The 26790-nt window shown below is 32.5% G+C and overlaps 3 protein-coding genes across 4 annotated transcripts; 2 read left to right on the top strand and 1 right to left on the bottom strand.

Moving 5' to 3' along the window:
- The first annotated feature begins 520 nt into the window (after positions 1-520).
- LOC139515404 (calmodulin-beta-like) lies at positions 521-7079 on the top strand. The gene is made up of 4 exons (XM_071304975.1): positions 521-560; positions 3083-3226; positions 3995-4237; positions 6870-7079. The coding sequence occupies exons 1-4, from the start codon at positions 521-523 to the stop codon at positions 6896-6898; spliced, it is 456 nt and encodes a 151-aa protein (XP_071161076.1). The 3' UTR covers positions 6899-7079.
- A 3073-nt stretch (positions 7080-10152) lies between these two features.
- LOC139517294 (RING finger protein 145-like) lies at positions 10153-22259 on the bottom strand. Of its 2 annotated transcripts, none has more exons than XM_071308211.1 (3): positions 22206-22259; positions 20806-20929; positions 10153-11786 (listed from the first exon to the last, which is right to left on the bottom strand). In XM_071308211.1, exons 1-3 carry the CDS (start codon positions 22218-22220, stop codon positions 10261-10263), a joined length of 1665 nt encoding a protein of 554 aa, XP_071164312.1. In that variant the 5' UTR covers positions 22221-22259; the 3' UTR covers positions 10153-10260. The 2 variants fall into 2 exon arrangements, with proteins under 2 accessions (XP_071164312.1, XP_071164313.1); XM_071308212.1 differs by lacking the exon at positions 22206-22259 and adding an exon at positions 21383-21448.
- A 2267-nt stretch (positions 22260-24526) lies between these two features.
- On the top strand, positions 24527-26134 carry LOC139515403 (uncharacterized). Its single transcript, XM_071304974.1, has one exon. It carries the CDS (start codon positions 24527-24529, stop codon positions 26132-26134), a length of 1608 nt encoding a protein of 535 aa, XP_071161075.1.
- Positions 26135-26790: the final 656 nt, after the last annotated feature.

The following is a 26790-nucleotide window of genomic DNA, read 5'->3' as shown; positions in this document are numbered from 1 at the left end:
CTTACCTCTTTATATCACCCTTCTAGTTGTCACGTCATTAAAAAGACACTACCAAAGGTCATTTTTCATCAAAAATTATTAATAACAAGATTAACAAAATAAAATAAGCAGTTTCACACAGTAAATTTCATCACTAGTAAACACTATAGTAAACACATTTTTTTTTTTCATTACCGATATGTTATTACGAGTGAATGGCAAAATGTCGACCTGGGAAGATAACTTCCAAAAATATTTTAATGAACTGTTACACAAGAAGTCAACTGTTTTACTATAACCTGACGTAAAAGTCGACAGGATAAAGAGTCTAATAAATTGCTTTCTTTTGATACTTAATATAATTAGCATTAGCAGTGCAATATTCATAATTTTTTATACTTATACGTGTTTTTTTTTTTAAATGAAGGACGTCACCGGCAAGGACACTAGTTTATTTTTTATAGTTGTCTGGTGATATGATGTAATTCAGTCATGTTACGATATTTAAGATCTAGAGCTTTTTCACCGTAGACACATCGGAATGACCCAGGACCCAAGAAAAGCTATGGTACCGTGTGGACGTAAATGCCACCCGACGCACCCATGCAAGAATACAATTAGCGATGAAAACTAACTTTGGCATTAATATTAAATGTTATTTGAATTGTAAATAATACAATTGCATGTAGCAATTATATAATAGTTCTTGAAGAACTGGTCATTATCGTGATATATGAACTGTCCTACGGCAGTCCATGTATCACGATAATGACCAGTTTTTCAAGAACTATTATGTTTATTTCATTGAGAAACCACGTTTTGGAAAATTCTCATAAATTCAAAATGCCTACAGCGAACTCGAGTAGTTGTACGATTTCTATGGCAAAGAGTGAAGATCAGTCGTAGTAATACTGCCATTCATTTTAGTGCAATTTTTCAGTATATAAATACTTAATCAAGTTATCTTTAATTTTATAATTAAGGGATGACATCAAAAGATCGATGTAGGATAAAAAAACTTAAATCAAATAGTTTGGGGGTGAGGGTGTTAAAATTCTGCAAGTTTTGTATATATAAAATCGATTTTTACATACATCCCTATTGGTAAATCAATTTTTCCCAAATTAAATTAAGAGGAGGGGGTGTGGGGGGGGGGGGGGGGGGGGGGGGGGGTCAGTGAAAAAACTATGTGAATTAAGTTTTTTATCCTACATTGAACTTTTGATGTCATCCCTAAGGAAAACATATAATAAATAATTCAACAACTTAAATATAATATTAAAAACAGGAACATGTTTTATAAAAGGTACATCTCTCTAAACAAAGAAACCACGCCCCACCGATCATTAACAGAGAAATCACGCCCCAACGGTCATTATTAGACGGAAACCACGCCCAACGGTCATTATCAGACGGAAACCACGCCCAACCGGTCATTATCATGTAAAAGTTCGTTAACGACCGGTTTTCTGGTCCGTTTTTTTTCTGTTAATGACCGATGGAATTTATTACTGAAGAATAATGAACGTCATGTGACCCCTTTTAATCCAATAAGAGAATCTTATTCTCAACCGATATGAAATAATCATTGTTATTTTATAAAGTTTTTCTCATGCATATTATTGAAAAATATACCTATATGGTCCAAATACTCATATGGTCCGGCCCGTTTATACCCAAACGAGTATATACTCATATGGTCCGACCATACGCGTACGGTCGGACCATATGAGTATACGCATATGGTCATGACTTTACGCGTATGGTCCAAATACTAACATGGTCCGGAACATATGTATATATTTATGTCATCATACGTGTTTGTTTGTGAGTGTCTTAGAAATATTTTGTCATAACATTTTTTGTTTGTCTTTTCTTTCTAGCCGGACTTAGGACGAAGGAACAATAGCAGGTGAGTTTGAACATAAGTTTCACAAATGTATGTTCATTTATCTGCCTTAACTTTTGTAGGCTATCCTCACTTGTTCAGCTTATCCGAATACTGCAAACATGCATAAAGTTAATTGACATATGTATTGATTTATTGTCAACAATACTTTTTTCTAACTCTAAAGTTCTCGCAATGGGACTATGATGTGAAAAAAACTTTCGAAATAAAGATTTTTAGACATTCGAAAGTAAACAATGGAGCAATTATACCTTCGGAGTTACTAACATCGCGCAAAAGAGAAATAATAATGTTAAGATTTTCCAAGCTGACGTAGTTGATGGGTGAACAAGTTCATTATTTTGAAAAACAGACTGCGTACAAGCATTACAATGAACTGACTTCAAATCTAAGGACTAGTAAGAGAATGTCAAATATACATTACATATATCAACAGAAGCATGTGAAAAAGATAATTAAACTACATGATTAATTTGTTTTTTCTCAGTCATTCACATCACACTGGTGTAAGCTTATTCATGGATTAGAAGTTACAAATATGATATCGCATTACAAAAATACTAACAGGAGGGATAGAAGAATAGGTCATGAGAACATTTATCATTATACGATGCTAGTTTATATCATTAGTTTGCCAATTGCATGATCACTGAGATGATCGTCATATAGCACTTCTCGTGTTAACATAAGGTAATTAATGTCAATACATATTCTAATGAATGCATTTGATATGTTGAATTATAGCACCAATACAATTCTTTGCTATGATTTTCATGAAATTACGCATATTTCACTTCAACAAGCACTTTATAGCAGATTACTTCATATAAACATTGACGGAGAAATGCAGTACATGAGTGGAATTATTATATAAATACTTACAAAATGTATACACAAACATATGCTATTTTTGCTGAGATAATAAGAAGGCAGAATGTTGGTGACAGTTTAGATTAACATACTCTGCGTCTGTTTATCTTCCAAATATCACAAATAAGACAAACATCACATTGTTATTATGATTTACTGCAAGTCCAACTTTTTTAACTGCACAAGAAATAAAAATAAAATGAAATATCTACAGAGGGAGCAATATTATGATAATGTATCTTTCAAATCATTTTACTTCGCCGCTAGATTGTTTCAAAAACAATTATGGAACGTTGAATAAAAAACAAAAAGGTTTAATTTCAGAATTAAAAGATGTATTCAGTAGCTTTGACCAAGATGGAGACGGCATGATAACTACTAAAGAACTTGGAACAGTCTTACGTCAACTTGGAATGAACCCATCAGAAGCTGAATTACATGATATGATTGATGCAGTTGACTCAGACGGTAATTATATCATTTTGCTTATTGAAAAACGTCATTCACACCTTACATTTAGCCATAAATGGATTCTAGAAAAGCAATTCCTTATTACATTGTACAAAATTTAAAAAAAAAAAGTGTTTAGAACTATCATGCAATTCTAAATGTTGCATTTTTCATGTTATGTCGCCACATAACGTTAAGGTCGTAGAAGACTCTCATGCATTTTCAATAACATTATCAACATGTTGTAAATTCGATAAATTTCTCGGTCTTACACCATAAGAAATACGCTAATAAGCATATAAAAACATAAATTTGCATTAACATTTCATATGGTAATGACCGCTGTATTTTAGCTCTAAAAACCTTTTACAACAGGAATAATGAGATCATACTCAATGTTGTGTATTGATACACTAGGAATTATTGAGGAAACAGATTCACGTCATTGAATTAAATAAAACATGTTTATTTTTACCATGGTTTTTTTTGCTTCTTCCAACGATATTAATGAATGTGCTCCACTGCGAATCACAGTCGCTGGTATACGAATATTGGACGGCATTATTTGTACATTAGCAAGCTAAGTTTTATTTTTATTTTGGAGTACTTTGGAACGATTTCAACATTATGTACATGTATAAATATCATTATATTAAAATTTTTAATTTCAAATATTCACAAAACGAATACATGTGAGAGAGTCTCCTCATATTGTCTTGGTTTGCAGGACAAATAGTCATATTCTAAGTTTACATATTCATCCAATGGACAAGTTTTTCATTGCAGGTAACGGGACCATAGATTTTCCGGAATTTCTAAACATGATGGCATCCAAAATGGACGAACTTGGTACTGAAGACGAAATTCGTGAAACATTCCTATTTTTTGACAAAAATGGTGACGGACTTATATCAGCAAAGGAATTGCGAATGGTAATGTTAAATTTAGGAGAAAAAATGACAGATGATGAAATAAATGACATGATTCAAGAGGCTGACACAAACGGTGACGGCGTTATCAATTACGAAGGTGTGTAAGTATTACACATACTTATTATTGTTAGAGTAAACAAGATATGTCTTTGTTAATGATAATTGGAAGATAAACAAAAGGAGAGTATGATAATCTAAGCTGCCAAAAGTATTAAATCAGGCTACAAATTCAAACCATCGGTATTTAAACGATACCATAACGTATGGTAGCCGGTTAATGCCATTTCTCGTTATCGACCTCGCGTTTTCGACTTTTCGACTTCGCGATTTCGCGTTTTCGCCTTTTCGAGTTTTACTATATACATGTTATCATAACATAACATTTTAAATATAATTGGGGACAAGACTACAAAGTATAAGTCATTCAAATGATTGTCATATAAATTTCATATCTGGGGTTTACTCTAAATATTTTCATAAATTAGACAATTCCTTTATATTCTTTGTTTCAAATACTCTAACAAGTCATTATGTTTTTAAAAGTGTCAAATTTATAAGTTAAGCCACAATGTAAACTATAAGCGGTTTATGCTGTTGTAATTATATTTTGTTCATATACATATATTGTTTACATGTGTATTTTAGTAGATTAATTGTGTTTTAGTCATGTAGTTGATATTGTATTTAGAGAGCCTTATTTAAAATTGGTTTAATCGAAATGAGTTACTCTTTTTAAATAAAGCTATTATTATTATTATTATTATTATTATTATTATTATTATTATTATTATTATTATTATTATTATTATTATTATTATTATTATTATTATTATTATTATTATTACTGAACAAATTTAAAAACAGATGCATTTGTATAAAATGCCTTTGAGTATACAATTTGCTTGAAATCATATGTTTGACATTTTAAAATACATTTGTTTATTGACCAGAATCAGTTTCTCTATTTGTTTTGTTAATCTGGTTCTGACACGGGGAGAATTGTTGTTATTGTCTACCGCATTCAACAGTATATCCCTTGTCCCTTGGTGTTTTCTGTAGATGAACAAATTTTCATCTTTGAAAATTTGAAATATTAATCAATGTGTTTAGTAATATATGAGAAACACATTCTACATTTACATGAATTTTCCAAAAATCCAGGTTACTTTTTGTTTAAATTAAAAGAATATGCGACAGGTTTAGGATATCTTTGCTAAGATCAACCTACGACAGTTTTGAGGCGAGGTCTTGGATGGTCCTAAGAGGATCATAAGACATGTCATAAGATATTTTAGTATCTTATAACAGGTCTTAGGATAGCTTCGCGAAACCGTCCCAAATTTTTTTGACAAAAGTCTTATCTCCACAATGTATATATGAAATTTTAAACTTTTTTCACACAAGCTAATTTAAATATTAAAATTTTTAGATTCACAACAAGAGCATTGAATGAAAGATTATGTATTCTAAGTAACCATGGCGATAATAATGATTAATTTCATTTATTTTAAAATGTCAAAACTATAACTTCAGGCAAATTGTATATTCAAAGGCATTTTATACAAATGCATCTGTTTTTAAATTTGTTCAGTAATTGTCAACAAAGAATGTAAAGAAATTGTCTAATTTATGAAAATATTTAAAATGCGTCACAGATATGAATTTATATGACAATCAGATTGACTTATACTTTGTAGTTTTGTATCGAATTATATTTAAAATGTTATGTTATAATAACATGTATATCGTAAAAACGCGAAAAGGTGAATCGCGAAGTCGAAAAGGCGAAGTCGAAATCGCGAAAACGCTTTTCGGCTTCACGTTTTCGCGTTTTCACCTTATAGAATATAAAAGGCGAAAACGCGAAATGGCCTTAACCGGTCACCATAATAACGTGCTAATTAAACTCAATCAAATTCATGAATGTATGTGTTACTAATGATTGACACTCATCTTGATAAATATACATTCATCCTTTCTGGTCAATACCATCTTTTTCTGATATGTTTATAACTAATGGTTAAAGTTAAATTATACAGTCATGCTTGCTATATGCATGTCTTTGAAGTAAGATTTAATGAAGTAATATGACCGACATTAAAGTATGTGCTTAAAAAATGTGAAGATACATGGTCAAAATGGACAATGTAAATTATTTGTCAAATAAAAAAAGACAACACCATAACCTAAAGAAAAGAAACGACGACAGGATTAACAATAATGCCCAAACAAATATAATTTAAATCCTGCCAGTGTAGTAGCCCTTGGTACCATCGTGGACTGATATTTACCAACGGGGTAGAAGAAGGATAACTTATGATACCAATTTATGTGTGCAATATTCTTGATTATATGATAAACCTCATCGGGTATATACAATTGATACTAAAACATTAAGAAAATATAAAACGTTTTGATTATAACAAAAAAAAAATAACTAGTGGATCAACAAACAAATGTTTTTTTAAGATTTAAAAACAATGAATAAATGAAAGTCGTGTAGGATAGCACGGTGGGGAATCCCTTCAAAGGTTTTCATGATACATCTAAGCATTATTCTCTTTCAAAAACAGATAATATTATAATTGAGCACCATTATTAAAAAAAGGCAGCATCAACAGCTACAGTGAAGAATAAATGTACTAACACATAAAACATTTATACGTATAAATTTCATCGGAGATGAAAATTGAAATAATATAAATGTACATCTTTTTTGCTGATTACAGAGTTCACCAGAGTGATGCTGAGTAAATGAAAGAGAATTGGATTAAAACTTAATCTTCATCAGCTTAAAACTGTGTAGTGCTTTCAGCAAAACATTGTTATGTCTTTATATAATATGCAATGTAACAAACAATTGGTTACAAAGCTGTCAAGATAATGAGATATTCATAGTTAACATGAAATGTGTTATAATAAAACTGATATGTATTGTTAAATGCAAATTTTTAGAAAAGCACTATTGTTCAATGTTCCTTCGCAGTTAACTTACAGTATTGTTTTTGAAATACATGATTGTCCTTGTTTTATCTGATCTTTGATCAGTTGATTTAATCGCAGTTGTCCATCACCCCGAATGTCAAGGATGTTAACAACTGCAGGTCACTGATCGAACTTCAATGATGAGCATAACCCGTATCGTATGGTAAGTTTTAAAATGCTCCTGGATAAAGTACCTCGTACACGCAATTTGTAAAGAATGAAGATCCATGTAACTGCTGTTAATTTTCCGGTGTCAAAGGTCATTTTCGTTTGTGTCTATATTAATCCATCGTGAAATAGCCTTTAACATTCTTATCGTTTTAAAATAGTTTCTGAGAATCCCATGAATACATGTAGATAATGTTTTGTATTGATTTTTTAGTTCATTGATTTATTGTTGTTTGCAAAACGCTACGATCCAGTTGTTAATATAACATGCATGTTCAGGATGAAAACAAATCAAACAATTAGACAAATGACGAGACGTTCTTTGATTAACCCATGTTCATCAACCTTCTGCTCAGACTGGTGACGTTTTACAAAGTCAGAGCCTGCAAGCTCTAGAATACCGAATAAGTTGCGTAATATATATCTCATATCTGACAGGGGAAATAGCAAGGTTTAAAACTTGGAAGACGTCAATATTGAGATCCTGCAACACGTGTTTGTAATTAAAAATTTAAGTTTGGTATCGGAATAAGAAATGATAGGTATTGACTAGTCTTTGAAATAGGGAGGTATTTTTTAGTGAATTTATTTATGATGAAGGATATTGCTCAAGTTGTTGGGATTGAGTCCTTTGTTTGCAAAGGACAGTTGAAGAAGGGATCATTTACCATCATTCATCGAATAAATAACATTCGCACGAAACTATCGATTACCCCTTTCAAAACTTCATTCTTTGTTCAATTTATGTTGCAAGTTACAGACTTTTCACACAGTTCGGATTGGAAAAGATGAAAAAGAGAAAAGATCTTTTCTTTAACTTTCCTTTGCCAACAAAAGTTTCGATGGCGTCAACTTAGACAATATCCTTCATCATAAATTAGTTCAGTCGAAAAAACCTCCTTCTTTCAAAGATCAGTCTGCACTTATCATTTCTTATACCTATACCAAATTTTCACGTTTTGCAGGATCTCAATATTGACGACTTCAAGTCTAAACTTCCTTGTGCTAGTTCCCAATTCACAATTATCCGACTGGCCACGTTACTACCGGTGTCCTCAACATTGTCAATAACACTTCACTGCGAAATGTGTTATTCAAAGGTCCAAAATATCGTGAGCCTAAATCCATCAATTGGAAATACAACTTCAAAATACTGATGGATTCAGTCGAGGATCATGCTAGGCAATGGGCTAAGCGCGAGAAGATAGACGTATATACTCTTTCCGAATGGAATAAGCCAATAAGGCTGTGAGGTCGTTGATACAAATCAGAATTAAGAAACTGAATGGGTCTATCAATACCCATGCTAAGTCAATCTTCAAGACCCAAATGTTGCAAAACACTTGTCCTACATCTATGACAAATAAGTTGTTGTCCCCGCAGATAAAAGCCGGACCAACATCGATCGTTTTTGTGTGTAAAACTTATTAAATAAAGTGCTTGATAAATGAATTGGGTAAGTTGACAAATTATTCGGAAACTCAACATATACCCTCACGACACTTACCAAAGAGATAATCACAGGTCTGTACTGTGTTCCTTTGGAATTTCAACCAAAGATGAAGAACTGGATCTTCCATCACTGTATTGGATACCTAAACTACACAAGTGTTCTTACACACAACGATGTATTGCTGGGTGTTCCAAGTGCCCCACAAAACATCTTTCTAAATTATGAACATCTACAATTTTTGTACAGATGTGGATACTTAAAAATTCCAAAGATCTTTTAGATTACATACAATCTAAGACTTTTTCATCTTGCGATAGTATAAAAACATTTGACTTTTCTACACTTCACACAAGTATTCCCCATTTCAAACAAATTAAAAGACAAATTGAAAGAGTTGGTATTGCTTTGTTTCATAAAAAAGAATAGACAACTTAGATTTAGGTATCTTGTTTAGGGAGGGATAAATCCTACTTTGTATAGGATCACACTGATTCGAACAAAAAAATCTCTGAAACTTTCATAATCAAGATGCTTGATTTCTTGATTAACAACATATTTGTTACGTTTGGAGGAAGCATTTTTCAACAGATTGTCGGCATTCCAATGGGAATCAATTGTGCCCCTCTTCTTGCCAACTTGTTTTTTTAATATTATGAGGCTGACTTCACACAGGAACTTCTTAGGATGAAAAATAAGAAGTTAATAATAAACTTTAACTTTCCTTTCCGCTATATAGATGATGTTCTCCCACAAATTAATTCAAAATTTGATGACTATGTTGAATGCATCTATCCCATCGAACAATAGAAAAAAAGAAACAATAGATACAGTTAAGTCAGACTCACATCTTGACTTACAACTAGAAATTGACTATGAGGGTCAGCTGAAAAGAAAACTTTACGACAAAAAAGATGATATCAGCTTCCCAATTGTGAACTTTCCATTTCAAATTGCTCCGGAATCAAGCAACGTTCATTAAGGTTTTAATTAAACAATTATTAGCAGTCATTGTCTTCACATTTGAAGTGTTGTTCAGAGTCATCAAAATACAAAATGTCGTGTAGACGAACTGAACACAGCTGCGTACGCAGATTAATGATGGTGTTATTAGTATGATGAGCTGAATGTGTCATGTTAGGGATATGTGTCATGTCTGATGGTGATGTCAAGAACACAGGCGTAGTGAAAATATGCTGACTTCAGCTGTGTTCACAATTAATTAAACATCCAACACTTGAAAGTAACTCATTTACTACGTTCCCGTTTCATATAGTTTAAATCAGATTTTGACTACATGCAGTCGATAGTCAATGTAAGCCTTGTGTGGATAGAGTGTACATAAAACAAGATATTAAGAATGTGTATCATGAATAATTAAGGATGTTACATGAATTGCATAAAAATGATTTTGAAAATAAGTTATTTACTATTTATATGACAAAGACTCAAAAGTTAAAAGTAACAGACATAAGTATTACAAGTTTTCCAATATATTATGAATGTATAAGCAATGTTTATTGTACATGTATTACAATTGACGTGTTACACATTGGACACACCAGTCTCGTATTCAACCACTTTCGTATGCATATCTCGTGAAACACATGACCGCAGCGAGTTACTTTTCCTTTCATCATTTCATGCAAACAAATACTGCAGTCATCCCTGTTTAGTTGAGAAAGTGATGCATCTTTTAATATAGTAGTATACGCCAAGACCCTTTTCCTCTGTCGAATAGTTTCAAATAAAACGTATATACCGGAGAATACATTGACCAGCCACAATATTAATAATCGATATAAATCAAACCATGTGTAGAATCCATAAAATACTGTCCAAACACCAACGCAAGCGGTTGGCAATAAAATTACTATTTGAATCGTTGAAAAAGTCATACGTGCGTAAAATATCACATCGTCAAAGTTTTCCCAAAAATCCTGACGAGTTTCATCAAGTTTATAGAGACAAAATAAAATAAGCGAGGCAAATGTTCTTAGTAAATTACAAACGAAAAAAGCTGTTGAAAGAAAAATGCCCAAATCATTCATGGAGTACTGGACTAGAAGTTCATATAGTAGTGCCACATATCCAATACTAAATGCAATATGCACGCCCATAACTCTAAGGGTATTGAATTCTGATGCTGGTGTTGCTGCCACTTCCTTACTCGACACTTCTACAATGATTGAACACAATTCTGTAGAACAAAGTACAAGAAATACAATTCTGCTGATCAAAAAGATACCACGATCTAGTGGCTGCATGTCAAAGACGACCATGTCTATTGTACATAAATATACGTTTAAGATATTCAATATATGTAACCCGACCTCTTCTTGTGTGGATTCATATTTTCCTTTAACAATGAAAATGCAGAACTTAAACAAATGTTTTGAAATAACAATTGAAATTGTAGAAAATGCGATAATGGAGATAACAGAACAACAACACATACCGAGTGTAGTATAAATCACCAATTTAGTTGGGTTGAAATCTTGATTACTAGTAATGTCTACAACGAACCAGTTGTTAATTAGACATACAGTACATAGAACTATTAAATATGTACAAAAATCATTTCTATGGAATACGTTTATAACGTCATCCAAGTCAAATCCATCCAAACGTTGGAGATATAAATCTATACGCCTTTCCTGTTCAGGAGTCAAGATTCCATTCTCAAGCACATGAAGGCATAACAAAACAAGACTTAAAGTTGTGACTATAGCTAGGACGTTGAAAATCCAATCAGGAGAAATTTTTAATATCGTTCCTCCGATGAAAAAGAGGTAAACATACACTGCAAACCGATAGAGTGTGTTAACTTCATTAAACCAATAATAAAACAGAACTAAACTAATCTGCACTAATTTTAGAATGATTAAAATATGCACAGGGTATTCTGACGTTTCTCCACACTGTATAAACAACGATGTTATAATCCATGCTATAATTATATTAGAAGTTCCCAACATAATCCTGAAGACTGTCAGCAAACTCCTATTTGGTAATCCAGTAACAATCAAAAGAGTTAAGAGTCCTGAAATTTAAACAAAAATAGCAAATTATTGGCAGTGGTTCTCCATACCAGCATCTTTTTGGAAGTTGCTATTTTTCGTAGAATTCTTTCAAAAATGAATTAACCACTGCAAACAAACTACTAAAAGTGATAGCAGCAACCTTTAAGTGAATGAAGATGATCTCTTACCGCATTAATTTTTCAAAATAATGTTTTTATCCTCAGTTAACAAATAATTTTAATCTCGCCATTTTACTTTAAAATCTGTGCCGATCATCTATATTTTAGAATTCGTAAATAAAACGAATTTAACAGTAATATATAAAGTATGTTATATAAGATATAAGATTTAAGATGATTGATTGTTGGTTGCTTTACGTGCAGTGGAAAATAGTTTATGAATATTCAGGTGAAGAGCAAATTAACAATATCAAGTACTGTAATATGAGTCGACCGGGATGAAGGTCAGTGAAATTTTAAAAAAAAATCAAAGTACTGAACATCGGATGACTGCAAGTTCTTGTGGATGTTCACAAGCACTTGCCTCAGAAAATAAGCACATCTCTATACCTGAAGTGAGGTTAATGTACAGATTTTTTTTTCTGGGACAAGTTCTTGTCTGGATGATGAAATAATGATGAAATAATGACAGGGAATTCGAAATAACCTCAGGGTAGAAAGGGACAGAAACGTTAGCTTTGCAACAGTCTACCCACAGACCCCCTCAAAGAGTTGTTGCAAGTGTTCTTATCGTTCAGTGAGTCTGATTCTCTCGTTACACAAAAAACGTCCAACTCTGACCTGACGTGGCTGAGTACTTATACATCCCGCACAGGAAAACGGTCTACTCACTTTGAAAGTGGTTTTACTGAAATTGTAATTGTCAGTAACCCATGGAGGTCAAATGCAAAGTCCGTCCGTCCAATGCATTGCAAGGATTTCTGAAATTTGGTTGCAGGGTTTGTATAAGACAGTTATACTGAGTGGTGCGTTTTCAGATCGATTCATTACTCAACAACTTCCTGTTACCCGAAATATTTGGGCGGAAGTATCACCATCAGTGAACAGAAGCTCACAGTTTCACTTGTTATTTTTTAAATGAATCATAATTGACTGCCTTATAAAAACAAATGTATTTCAATCATCACTGCGGCTATGCAAAGCTTTTAATCAAGGGTCTCTCTTTATTCCTCTAATACAGTCTACTAAGTAATGTGGTCTGACATCCATTGCCTCGTCTTAACCCATACAAATATGGATAAAAATTGGTCGAAAAATTCTGAAAGTTGAGTTTCTAAAACTTTTTCATACAGCATGGACAAAATTTGAAGAACCCTTACTGGTGATTTGAAATTATTTAAGAAATAATTGATGCAAGCTATACTTTATTGTAGTTTAAACATGGGTAGGCATTATATTCATGGTTATTTTTGCCCGAGCGATAGTGAGAATAGGGAGTGAAAAAAAAAAATCTGTTATAAAGTATATATTTGTCTCTAATAAACATTAAAACATGCGAATTAATAACACTGGACACTTTAAATTTGCAAAACACTCATTTGCAAATCCGCCGCCGCCTCAAAGAAGAGCTACAATGTCATGAATATAACTAAATGTGCGGAATTACATGGGATTCAATAATTTCATTGGTTTTCTACTGTTACTCTTATATTTATTTTGCTATTTGATTTATAAAAACATGGGATTTTCAATATCCCATGGGACAGGGCAAAATCCCATGGGATTGACCATTATCCCATGGGATTTTTTTGGGTCCCATGGGATATTTGTAGTCCCATGGGATATTTGTTGTCCCATGGGACAAAAAAAATCCCATGGGACTGTAATTATCCCATGGGATTTTAAATATCCCATGGGACAAATTAAAATCCTATGGGATTCAAGTTTTAAATATATAGATATAAATATACAGTCATGTGCATGTTACAATGTATTCTATTTGGTAGTAAATTGTTATAAGATGAATCTTTTTAATTGAATATCTTTTTTTCTTTGGAAATGTTAATTCAACATATTGTTCTATAACTGTTCAAAACTAAACTTTTAAACAACAAAGCAGATAATGTAAGTATCAATATATGTTTATTCATGAATTATAGAATACTTTCTTGAAACACAATTATTTACCATTTGAAATCAATGAAAAGCTCTATTTTTAGGGTTAACATACTAATAGCTATTTAAGTAAATCTATTTTTTTCACAATATCCCTCCACACAAAACATTAATAGTTTCTTATCATCCAGCATTGTTTGATGGTATCTATATAGTCCACTTTTTGATCATTCAGCAAAGAACTTTAACATTATTGTGGTTTCAATATCTTTTGGTATTTAAAAGAACTTCAAATCATTGACTGAGTGATGAAAATAATAACTGATCCAACTTTTGTCTTTGAATTTATTCTGGTCTTGTATCTATGTTTTCTCCATTTATTCTAGGTGATGAATTTCAATCCTTCTGAAAAAGAGAAGTTATGTATTATACAAAATTGTTTGCATACATGTAGCAATAATATGATTGTCAGTAAAAATAGCTATGCGGTATGGATTTAACTGAATGTTAAAGGTTGTCCAGTGTCATCAGTTGCTAACCTCCTACATCCTTTGGTCTCTGATTGAGAGTTGTCAAATTAGCAATATACCACATCTTCCTATTCTTATATTATATAACAATCAATTAATTTATTCTTCTTTATAACATTTGGGTATTTTCCCAAGTTATATATATAATATATATATAAAGATCAATGTTAAAACTTTAGGCAACTATAATAACATTCCATTATTCACAAGAATTTGCAATATATTATACAAAATGCAGACAACAGAAAGAATATTTCTTTACGCTTTTAAAGTTCTGACATATTTCAGCTTGTGTTTTATTTCAATGAAAAAATACCTTTGGATATATCATGTATATTGGAAATTATAACATTGATACAAAAAATTATATTGTTTTATCCTTATTTTTTGTGTTGTTGGCTTGCCGTCTCATTTTAATATACATTTATACATACATCAATAATCTTCTTCTTTATCAAATGTAAAAATGGGATATTTTTGATTTTGATAATCTCAAAACATTATAGTTCTATCGAATAACTTATTACCAAGTTAAAAAAAACCAATGTGTTTGATATTAATTTTAAGACATGTATAAATATTCCAGATCATATCAGTTTTTGGACCGTACGTTTACGGTCCGGAACATAAAAGTATACACTTACAGTCCCACCATATGCATACAGTCAGACCATTTGAGAATACTTGTAGTATAAAAAAGAAGATGTGGTATGATTGCCAATGAGACAACTATCCACAAAAGACCAAAATGACACAGACATTAACAACTATAGGTCACTGTACGGCCTTCAACAATGAGCAAAGCCCATACCACATAGTCAGCTATAATAGGCCCCGATAAGACAATGTAAAACAATTCAAACGAGAAAACTAACGGCCTTATTTATGTAAAAAAAAGTGTCTAGTACCAGCTCAACCAAACATGTGTTTTTATTTCAACTGCAAACTTTTTGTATTAATCTATTTAAGATTTCAGTTATGTTGATCTGTACTGTACATTTGTTTCTAATAAACTTGACCAACTTCTTAAAATTGGGCAGACTGTACGTGTACAGTCCAAATACTCATATGTTCTGGAACATAAACATGATTAACAAGCATTTTCCAGGATGTCATGCTAAAATCCCATTAATATTAGCACTAAATTTTTAGTATAAACATGTAAATCCACAAGTTACTTACTGAAATTCATTGTGAACACTCACCAAAAACTTAACGAGGATACAATTTAGAGGAAAGACTGAACAGATGAATGCACTAACAGGAGCATGAAACTTACCGAAAACAAGATGTTTTACATTTATCCTTCAGGAGCAGATAATTGAAAAGTTTTTTTTTCTTTCTCTGCCATCCATCATATAAACTTTAAATTCATTCATGCAAAATATGAAAATCTGCAAAGGTAGGACCTTTCAAGAACCTCAGCTTATCCACATTTTGAATTTTGAACTGCAATATTTGTCCTTTTCATCTTGCTGACAACCTAAACATAAAAAAATGATAAAAACATAATTTTAGATTAACTTTGTGTTTTTCTTTTTGTTGGTACAAACAATTATCCCAACTTAAAAACAAAAACATCATCACAAAAAAGGAGGTTATAATAACCTCCGAAATATTTAAACAAACCGAAACAGTGGCGGATCCAGAACTTTTCCTAAGGGGGGCCTGCTGACTGACCTAAGGGGGGCCCGCTCCAGTCATGCTTCAATGATTTCCTATACAATCAACCAAATTTTTCCCACGAAAAGGGGGGGGGGGCCCGGGCCATATATCATGTATATGTCTTTTGCATACTTATATTCCTTTGTACAAGATTACGCATATTAAGATTGATTCCAAGGACTTTAAGTATATTTGTTGTATGAACATTTTTAGGGATGTACATGTTAGTCTGGCATGTTTTTACTTTTATTCAATTTTGACCTCATTTTTATGGTTCATTGCTTAATGTTACTTTTTTTTTTGCCAGTTTTTCTACTTTCTTATTGTCAAATTAGCAAAAGGTCAACTAGGTGCATATGTCATCTTACTTTATTTTCATAATACATTGGACAATATAAAAAAGAGACCAAATGAAACAGAAATTAACAACACAAGGTCACCATACAGCCTTCAACAATGAACAAAACCCATACTGCATAGTCAGCTATAAAAGGTCCAGTAATGACAATTCAAACGAGAAAACTAACGACCTAATTTATGTGCAAAAAATGGAAAAACAGATATGTTACACATAAACAAACGACAATCACTGAATTATAGGATCCTGACTTGGAACAGGCACATCCATGACAAATTGGCAGGGTATAAGGAACTTTGAAAATGTTTATTTTTTGTGGTTTGGTCTATTTTCCGGATACTGTAAGCAATAAGGCCCCTTTATTTAGTGAATGGAATGATTGTAAGATGCACATGTCTGTCTGCCATATTTTATATGACCTTGACCTCATTTTAAATGGTTCATTGGTCAATGAAACACTGCATAGTTTTGTCAGTTTATCATATGTTTAAAGTTACAGGAAGATTATATTTGGTGGATATGTAACAATTGTAAGGTGTGCATGTCTGTCTTGCAGATTTATATAACCATGACCGCATTTTATGTTCTTTGGTTAATGATAAGTTTTCTTGGTTTTGTCATTTTATCAGATATTATAACATGCATAAGCATAGGTCTACTTGTTGTTGTACGGAATGACTACAAGGTATCATATAAAAATAAGAAGATGTTTGTCTGCCAAGGTTAATTTTACTGTGACCTCATTTTCATAGAATAATGATAATATTAAACAGCAAGAATGATGAGCAAGTCGATGTTATATACAAATGAGGCCAAATTTTCAGTTGCCTACTAATTATGTAATAGTAGTTATTTTTGTTTTTAGTTTATTAAATGATAATGTTTACCCTTTTATGTGTAGGGCAAGAACATTTAAGATAAAGGGAAACTTTAAACAGAAGAAATTATCAACAAATATAGATTTACAGAGGTCAACAACGCCTAAATGGTATGTCCACTGTTATAAAAGTTTTGGTCATAATAATGATTAAATATTTATTAAAATAAGATGTGGTATGACAATGTATGATGAACATGATGAATGAGAAAACTATCCAACAGAATTCAATTTAGTGGATGTAAGCATTGTAATTACCTATTAGAGGCCATTGATGACCTGTAAGTAATGAGAAAACCCATACCCTATACATGTGATAGTAATCTATAATAGACAACACTAACAAAATTTGAAACAAAGCATCAATTCAAACTTCAAATATACCAGACTAATTTATAAAAACAACAAATTATGAAAAACAAAAATGACCGATATGAACCAACTTCAACCACTGAACTATGTACAAGCTCCTGATATTGGACAGGTATAATATGGCTGTGTTGATATAAAAATAAGAAGCACTTAGCAGTCTGATTTCCAATGAGACTTTTCTCCAATAGAGATCAAATGACATTTAAGGAGGCTCTAGGGTATACAAATTTCAGAAAAATATTTAAAATATTTTTTTTTCATAACTCATTTTATTTATAACTTTATTAGTTGTTACTTTATCCATGTTATCATATGGTACACAAATCATTCAAAACAATCAATTCGTTTTGGCCCAAGATGACTTTTGAAAGTATATATCATTGAAAAAGCTCCAAATTATCTCCCTTTGGTTCAAAATGCCATTTTTTGGCATTAGAAATTTAATATCTTTTTTAACTCATTGCTGACCTATATTTTTTATGCCCCACCTACGATAGTAGAGGGGCATTATGTTTTCTGGTCTGTTTGTTCGTTCGACCGTCCGTTCGTCCGTCCGTCTGTCCCGCTTCAGGTTAAAGTTTTTGGTCAAGGTAGTTTATGATGAAGCTGAAGTCCAATCAACTTCAAAACTTAGTACACATGTTGCTTATGATATTATGATCTTTCTACTTTTAAAGCCAAATTAGACTTTTGACCCCAATTTCACGGTCCACTGAACATAGAAAATGAAAGTGCGATTCAGGTTAAAGTTTTTGGTCAAGGTAGTTTTTGATGAAGTTGAAGTCCAATCCACTTGAAATTTAGATCACATGTTCCCTATGGTATGATCTTTCTAAATTTAATTCCAAATTAGATTTTTTACCAAATTTACAGTCCATTGAACATGGAAAATGATAGAGCGAGTGGGGCATCAGTGTACTTTGGACACATTCTTGTTTATTACCATTTTCAAATAAGCTGTACTTAAACTAAACTATTATAAAAAATATAAGCGATTTCTGCATGTTCTGTAATTTAGTTCTTTTTATATTTTCGATATTACCTCTATTTACATGTATTAGTTCAACAGAAAAAAAAGTACCTTTACAAAAATGTATGTTTCTTTCGAAGGCAGATTGAGAGCGTAAATGAACGGTGACCCCATTTTAATTTTTTTAATTTTTCTATTAAGTATAAGATAAAGTTCATTTATAGAAAAATATAGCGAAATCATATATTAAGAAAAAAAATTGATTTAGACCCGCAAGCTGCCTTAATTTAACAAAAATAGTTCACTGTACAGCCTTTGACAATGAGCAAACCCTATACCGGACAGTGGTTTTAATAACAGCACAACATTTGAACAAATTGTAAACATTTGTTGCAATGGGCTTAATTCAAAAGACTGCAACATGGAACCAAACAACAACCAATAATATGTAAATCATAGACACAAAGCACTAAAATAAGAGTACTAACAATGAATATTCAAATGAAAGTTTATTATAATATTCATAAACATGATAACATAGCTATTTTATTGCTCTCTTCACTGATAATTTTTGAGTTTTGTGTATTTGTAGGTCAGACATCTCGGTTTTCATGGTCATCATACAACAGATCAATACTGAACAGAAAACTTAAAGTTGATATTTTTCTTCATAGTGCGACTTTTTTTTATTAATTTGAAATGGAATGTGTTTTTTCCTACATTTATTAGAAAGGGGAAATTTCAACATAATGACTATAAACAAATAGGAGTCATATCATCACGATCATAGATGCACAAGAACTTGATCATATAAATGCAACAATGTAATTATCAATTGAAAGAAGGAACGAATGAACAAAATATTAGTATGTTGTCCAAATAAACTTGCTTTGTCTTCTCATTTGAATTGCTCCATCCAATAAAGATGTACGAGGAAGATCTTTGAAGAACAGATTGAAAAAATGTTTTGTCTAAGAATTGCAGGAATATTCTGGTGGATGAAATAATTTATTGACTTGACTCTTATATAGTGGACTGAATTATTGTACATAGCAAGTTGGGGGAAAAGAAAACAAAAACTTTAACAGAAAGCGTTTATATTATAAATTTGCAAATATAAGCATACCATTATGTACACCTCAAAGGTATATAATTCAAATTGTTTGCATATTCATGTATTGCAATGAAACTATAACAAAGAAAACCTTACCTCGTGAAAAGAGTAAACAATTCAGTCAGAATATGAAATATTTTTTTCAGTTCTATTTTTCATAGTAGAATAAACAAGACAAAGATTTCAAAACAATATTTTTTCATTTATTTAGACATTTCATCATTTTGTTTCAGTGAAAGGACTTTACTCTTTGACTGTAAATATTATTATACATTCCAAAATAAGAATAATCTTTATTGTCATATAAACAAATTAAAAACATATTTGTGACAAAATGAAAAAAAATATTAGATATATGTATATGTATATTTAATAAATATTAAAAACCTTGTATACATTTAAAACATTTTACTACCAAACAGCATTCATTGTTACATTCACATTACTATATATTTATATCTATATATTTATATCTATATATCTATATATTTATAATTTTAATCCCATAGGATTTTATTTTGTCCCATGGGATATTAAAAATCCCATGGGATAATTAAAGTCCCATGGGATTTTTTTGGTCCCATGGGACAACAAATATCCCATGGGACTACAATAATCCCATGGGACCAAAAAAAATCTCATGGGATTTTGGTAATGGTCAATCCCATGGGATTTTGCCCTGTCCCATGGGATATTGAAAATCCCATGTTTTTATAAATCAAATAGCAAAATAAATATAAGAGTAACAGTAGAAAACCAATGAAATTATTGAATCCCATGTAATTCCGCACATTTTGGTTATATTCATGACATTGTAGCTCTTGTTTGAGGCGGCGGCGGATTTGCAAATGAGTGTTTTGCAAATTTAAAGTGTCCAGTGTTTAATACTTGCTGTCCGTTTTTCAAACACATTTCAAAAATTCATTCCTTAATAAAAAAATTCCGGGTAAATGTTTTAAAATGAGTCAAGAAAGTGTATGATTCAGATATTGGAATAAATTCACAAACATTGTTATTTTCATTAACTTCTAGAGTATAATATTGATATAGGGAGTCTTCGTTCAATTGTAACACTTACCCAAACATCGTACAATATATGATACCCATCCAAGGTATTGGTAGCTAAATCTGAAAATTATATCCAAGAAACCAAGGAACAGTACTCGTATACTTAAGGCAATGATGCTTTCCCAGTTTATATTCTACAAAATAGAATTGTAATTATCCTGATGCATTTGTCATTTTAGATAATTAATAGTCGTTATGGAGCAATTGTATAAAATAAGTTTTGTACACCAATAACAGTTTCCTTTCGGTTTTTACTCATTTATAAAAACGTTCTGGTGCAGTCTTCTTAGTTATCTCCCAAAAATTAGTAAAATAAGGGAGATAATAATTAACAATTATTAGTTGCATTTGCTTTCCTTTACTAAATCTGTTCTCATTAAATTGTAAGAAAACAAAGTTGTCGTCACTATGCTCAAGGAACTAATAATCATAACTTTAAAGTCCGATATGAAACTCAATACTGATATAAGCTGAAACCTGATATCAAACATAAAAATCTAGTTCAATCATCCACTTAAATCAATCCAGATTTCATCAAATAACTATAACTTTTTAATGTTACATATATTACGCCACGCCGGTCTTACCCTAAATAGAGCCATTTCTAACAAATATCAAAAGGTTTGTATTTTCGATTTTGAAGTGGAATTTCCTCTGGTCTATAAATAAACTTTACTACTGAACTATAGGATCATTCAAACGTGACATTTTATTAAACAAACAAAGGACTTTTCAAATATAACTGACGTTTTAAACTAAATAATGTGTATATGTAAGAGTGATAATCTTCATGATATATATCTGATTTATTTTGAATTAAGCTAAGAAACCGGTTAGTTTATTTTATATACAGATGCTGGGAAATTCAATTGGTGCATTTAAGACCGTTAAGAAGTATTCTTGCCAAATGCCAGTAAAATGTTAAGCGACACTCAGAAAAAGTACTTACTATACTACTTATAATGAACCTTTGGCAGTACTACATGTAATAACATAATATTTGTGAATCATTTTAGACATTATCTGATAGATTAAAAAAAAAAAATATCAAGTGATCAAGCTTCTTCTCACTGATTTAAGTAGCAGAGACACAGGTCATATTGGAAGAACCCAGAAGTAGTTATTATCGTAAGTGGTCATGTAGATAGATAAATTATGTTTTCCTTGTTTGAATTTGGACTGTTCTACTGGTATGCTGTGTTTTTTTAGTATACATTGAGTATGGGAATTGCATACGCGTCGTCACTTTGGAACCAATATTAAAACAAAACTTAAAAATCAATTGAAATAAACTGAAACCAGATACCAAATATAAAAAAATTAGAAAACTCATAAATACACAAAAAAAAAACGATTGACACAAATGGCTATTACTGCCTCTTGTTATATATACATGTATAACAATCTTACCCTCAATGTAGCCATTTCTAACAAAATAAAGCTGAATTTCGATTTTAAAGTGGAATTTACTATGGTCTATAAATAACCTTTACTACTGAACTAGGATCATTTAAACGTGACATTTTTTTTAACCAACAAAGTTATACTCTAAAACATATATGTAGTTATAATAAATTATGGCAGATTTAAACTAATAAGCCGTGCAATTATACCTGTATTTTTTATATAATTATCTAAAATCGGCATATAAATTAATGATAACAACAAAACACATTTCACGGGAAAGACTATAATTCAAAGGAGGTGTGTAGCGGTGTCGATAATTGTCGAGTTATTATATATATATATTCTTCATTGCCTCCAGGAGGAGAGTGAAAATAATAAACATGATAAACACAAAAAATTAAACAAATGAACAACATAGGCAAATTAAATCAGAAAATGACATGATCAGTTGAAGTGAGTAATTGTCAGTAACGGATATTACAGTTATATTAATCTTGAAGTAAAGTTCCAAATTTATGGATATATCGAACGCATATAGCTTGGAATGTCTCTAATTGGTCGGTTTCAAGTGGGAAATTGTCCGAATTGCAAGAAAGTAAGTAATAAAATAGTTCTTCATCAGACATGTTTGCTAGGAAGATACTAAAAGTAATTGGGTTGATGTTTATAATTTCACACCAAAAGTTATCACGTGTTTCGTCAAGATAGTCACATGAAGCAATAGCGTGAACTAATGGATCCAAAAACATTTTACCACATCTGTCAAAGAGAATGTATTGCCCATTGTCATAGTCTCTTACTAAACAGCAAACAGAAGTTAAATATTGTGCTTGTTTCCGTAAATTTGGATGCTTCTGTAATGTTTATTGGTTGTTATGGTAACAAACAAGAAGAATCTTGTTTTTTATATGCATATTTCATGTAGAAGGAAGCGTTGTGTAGATTTAGACGTTTGGCGGGAGAGTCAATGGTTGGGTCCATTTGTATGGGGGTGTTTGAGAGGTACTCTTGTGTTCGGTATCGGGAACATTTAGAGAACACCCCTATTCATTAAATAGTGAATTCGCCCTAGAGTATATAAGTGGGTGAGGAATACAATTCGGGTTCTGTCGATGTTCTTACAGAAGAAGACTGGCTTACAATAGTGAGTACGCTACATAGCTGTAAGTTTGACAAGAGGACAACTTGTACTGGGGACAACTTGTACTGGGTACAAGTTGGTCTAACATTGGAAGTCGGTAGAGCAGACTGTCTCACTCGGAGAACAGACTGCAATAGTCCACTTTAGTTGTTAGTGACAGAGTGTCCCACTCGGAGGACAAGTTGTTCCAGCCCACACTGTCTGGTAGTGACAGGCTGTCCTACTAGGAGGACAAGTTGTACCAGTCCGCACTGTCTGGTAGTAACATACTGCACTCGCCCGCACTGTCGTATAGGACAGGTTGTTCTATTAGGAGGACAGGCTGTGTTATAATTATATTTGTGTATATATATAATTGTTTTATTGTCCGTTGTTACTTTATTTCGACAAAGAGTCAGTGTGTATATTTTGGTTCATTGTGAATAATATAGATAGTTATAGTTTTTGGTATTGACGTATTGTTTGTGGACAACTTGGATCCAAGTATTTACTGGAACGTTCGTTTAAGATATAAACGCCTGGTTACACGTTACATATTTGGTGGCTAGCGGTTGGGATTCAAGTTGTCTATCAAATACTATTTGATTGATTGATCGTCATTTAATTTATTGTCAGTTAATATCAATGTTTACTTTAATAAAAGATTAAAGTGCATCAACCGTGAGGCATAGTTGTAAGTCACGGCTGAGTTGAAATACGAGTGTACTATTTAATAAAAATTGTGTCATTCTGATTACACTGTACTGTAATAAATATGTCAAATATTGACGATCAGATTGCTGAAATAAGTAGACAAATACAGTCTCTTAGCGAGAGCACAATACAACATGGACAAGGTTTTATATCTTCTACACCTAGAGGTCAGGGTGTACGTCCAAAAGTTGTTGAAAACAAAGAACATGATTAAGGCGTAGTGACGACAGGGCCGTCTCTATCAACACCTGTAGGATTAGCCGTGGGTGATACACTACCTTTGCTAGATAGGGATATCATTACAAATCCTCAGGTAAATAACAGAAAATCCATAGGGCAAGATAAAATTCAAAATTTTAGTCCTAAGCAGGAATCAACAAAAAATCAAAGCACTGCTCATACTGTAAGCTCTGGATCAAATGATGTTAAAATCAAACCTTCAAAATATGATGGCCTTACTCCTTGGATTGATTATTTATCACACTTTGAGATGTGCGCCCTTGTTAATAGGTGGTCTGAATATCAAAAAGGTTTGTACTTGGCCGTGTCACTGATTGGACAGGCCCAAGCAGTCCTTGGTGATTTACCAAAGGAAAAGAGACAAATATTTTCAGACCTAGTATTTGCACTGGAGGAACGCTTTGCTCCATCCAGTCAAACAGAACTTTATCGCGTTCAATTCAAAGAACGACGCCAGAAAGCAAGTGAAACTCTACCTGAGTTAGGTCAGTCAGTTAGACGACTGTCTAATCTGGCATACCCTACTGCCCCATTAGAATTAAGAGACACGCTTGCCAAGGAACAATTTTTGGACGCATTAGTAGACTCTGAAATGAGACTTAGAATTAAACAGTCTCGTCCTAAAGGTCTCAATGATACTATACGGTTGGCAGTTGAGCTCGAAGCCTACAACAAAGCTGAGAGTAGAACAATGAAAAGCATGGGTCACTTACGACAGACTACGAGTGACGAACGGACAGAAGCGTCTAATAGTCCGGATACTATTGTATCAATGGAGAATATGGCGACATGGATGCAGACAATGGAGAATAATTTACAATCTTTAACGAACGACATGATGACGCTTAAGGATTTAAATTCTCAAAAGAAATTCCAACCACGGGGGGAGACCTATAATACTCAAAGCAACAGAAAAAGGGGTGGTCCTTGTTTTAGTTGTGGTGAAATAGGACACTTTGCAAGAAATTGTCCCAATAGTATTAAGAAACAAAATGCTCGGGGAGGATATACGAAAGGACCTGATACGGACGGATCGGTCAGGACACTTAAGTCTGGAGAAAAGGCGGCAAATAAAGATAAAGGCGTTGTCATTTCAGCATCAGAGGATGCAGGCATGTATGTCGAGTTACTTATTCATGATATACTAGTCAAGTTTGTAGTGGATACTGGAGCCACATTAACTCTAGTTTCTACAAAAGTGTACGATCTTATTCCTGACTTGTATAGGCCACATCTGAGCGCTACTAAGTCACAAATTAAGTCCGCATGTGGAAACTTTTTGAACCTTAGAGGTAAAGGTAGTTTCACACTTGATTTTGGTAAAGAGAAGTTTATATCAGAAGCCGTTGTAACTGACCTGCAAGTCGATGGTATTCTAGGTTTGGACTTTATGAAGAAAAATAAGTGTCTGATTGACGTGTTTGGTAACTTATTACACATTGATAACTTTGAGGTCCCCCTACGTGTTCAAGGTACCCAAAATAGAAATGCTAATGTTTACAGAAAACCTTGTCAGATAGCGCCAGACAGACAGTCAAAAACGGACCGTGAGTGTTCTAAGAGAGAACAAAGTCAGGTGAATATAGTAACAAGTAAGATGCCAGACATAGGTAAAGACTTGACTTTCAATGAGTTACAATCGAATGACTCGGACCTTAAACGTGTTAATCGGTGGCTGACGGAGGGTCAAAGGCCACATTACAATGAGGTATCAAATAAAGGATATTCTCTAAGGTCATTATGGAGTCAGTTTGATTGTTTAGAGCTTCAAGGTGGTATAGTGGTTAGACGCCACGACGATCGGGAACGGAACATTGTGAAATTACAAGCGGTAATTCCAATGTCGGAGCTCAAGTAAGTATTAGAATACTGTCATGATACAGAGTGTGCAGGTCACCTAGGTATACATAAAACTATAGAGAAAATACGTCAGTCTTTCTATTGGCCTGGTTTGCAATCCGACGTTAGGACGTATGTTGCTGGTTGCAATCAGTGTACTAGGAGAAAACGCCCAATGAAAAGGAAAGCTAGTTTAGTTTCGTGTGGTGTTCAAACAGACTCGATGTTGTATACCAAAACTGTAACAACTGAAACAACTTATCGGGATGGTCCAAAGAAGATCCGTATAGTGGAAGTTAAAGAAGCCTACTAAAGCTTTTCAGACATTTAATGGACATCCATTTCAAACCAAAGATATTGGTTAAATAAAGTATTATTTATTGTATTTTAGTCTTATTTAATCATGCGGGACGCATGTAGATTGAGGCGTGGGTTATATAATGTTTATTGGTTGTTAAGGTAACAAACAAGAAGAATCTTGTTTTATATATGCATATTTCATGTAGAAGGAAGCGTTGTGTAGATTTAGACGTTTGGCGGGAGAGTCAATGGTTGGGTCCATTTGTATGGGGGTGTTTGAGAGGTACTCTTGTGTTCGGTATCGGGAACATTTAGAGAACACCCCTATTCATTAAATAGTGAATTCGCCCTAGAGTATATAAGTGGGTGAGGAAT

Source organism: Mytilus edulis, chromosome 3 (assembly GCF_963676685.1).
Source record: "Mytilus edulis chromosome 3, xbMytEdul2.2, whole genome shotgun sequence".
NCBI lineage: Eukaryota > Metazoa > Mollusca > Bivalvia > Mytilida > Mytilidae > Mytilus > Mytilus edulis.
Note: the sequence above shows the minus strand (reverse complement) of the source record. Positions and strands in the feature narration are given on the sequence as shown.

What these genes read in the sequence shown, in the direction of transcription:
- LOC139515403 (XM_071304974.1), top strand. Translation starts at nt 24,527, where the DNA reads ATGTGCGCCCTTGTTAATAGGTGGTCTGAATATCAAAAAGGTTTGTAC.
- LOC139517294 (XM_071308211.1), bottom strand. An exon ending in ATATATTGTACGATGTTTGG is followed by an intron (nt 11,787 to 20,805) that starts GTAAGTGTTACA and finishes TTTAAATTTCAG; the next exon opens with GACTCTTAACTCTTTTGATT.
- LOC139515404 (XM_071304975.1), top strand. Translation starts at nt 521, where the DNA reads ATGACCCAGGACCCAAGAAAAGCTATGGTACCGTGTGGAC. An exon ending in AGCTATGGTACCGTGTGGAC is followed by an intron (nt 561 to 3,082) that starts GTAAATGCCACC and finishes GTTTAATTTCAG; the next exon opens with AATTAAAAGATGTATTCAGT. An exon ending in TGATGCAGTTGACTCAGACG is followed by an intron (nt 3,227 to 3,994) that starts GTAATTATATCA and finishes TTTTCATTGCAG; the next exon opens with GTAACGGGACCATAGATTTT.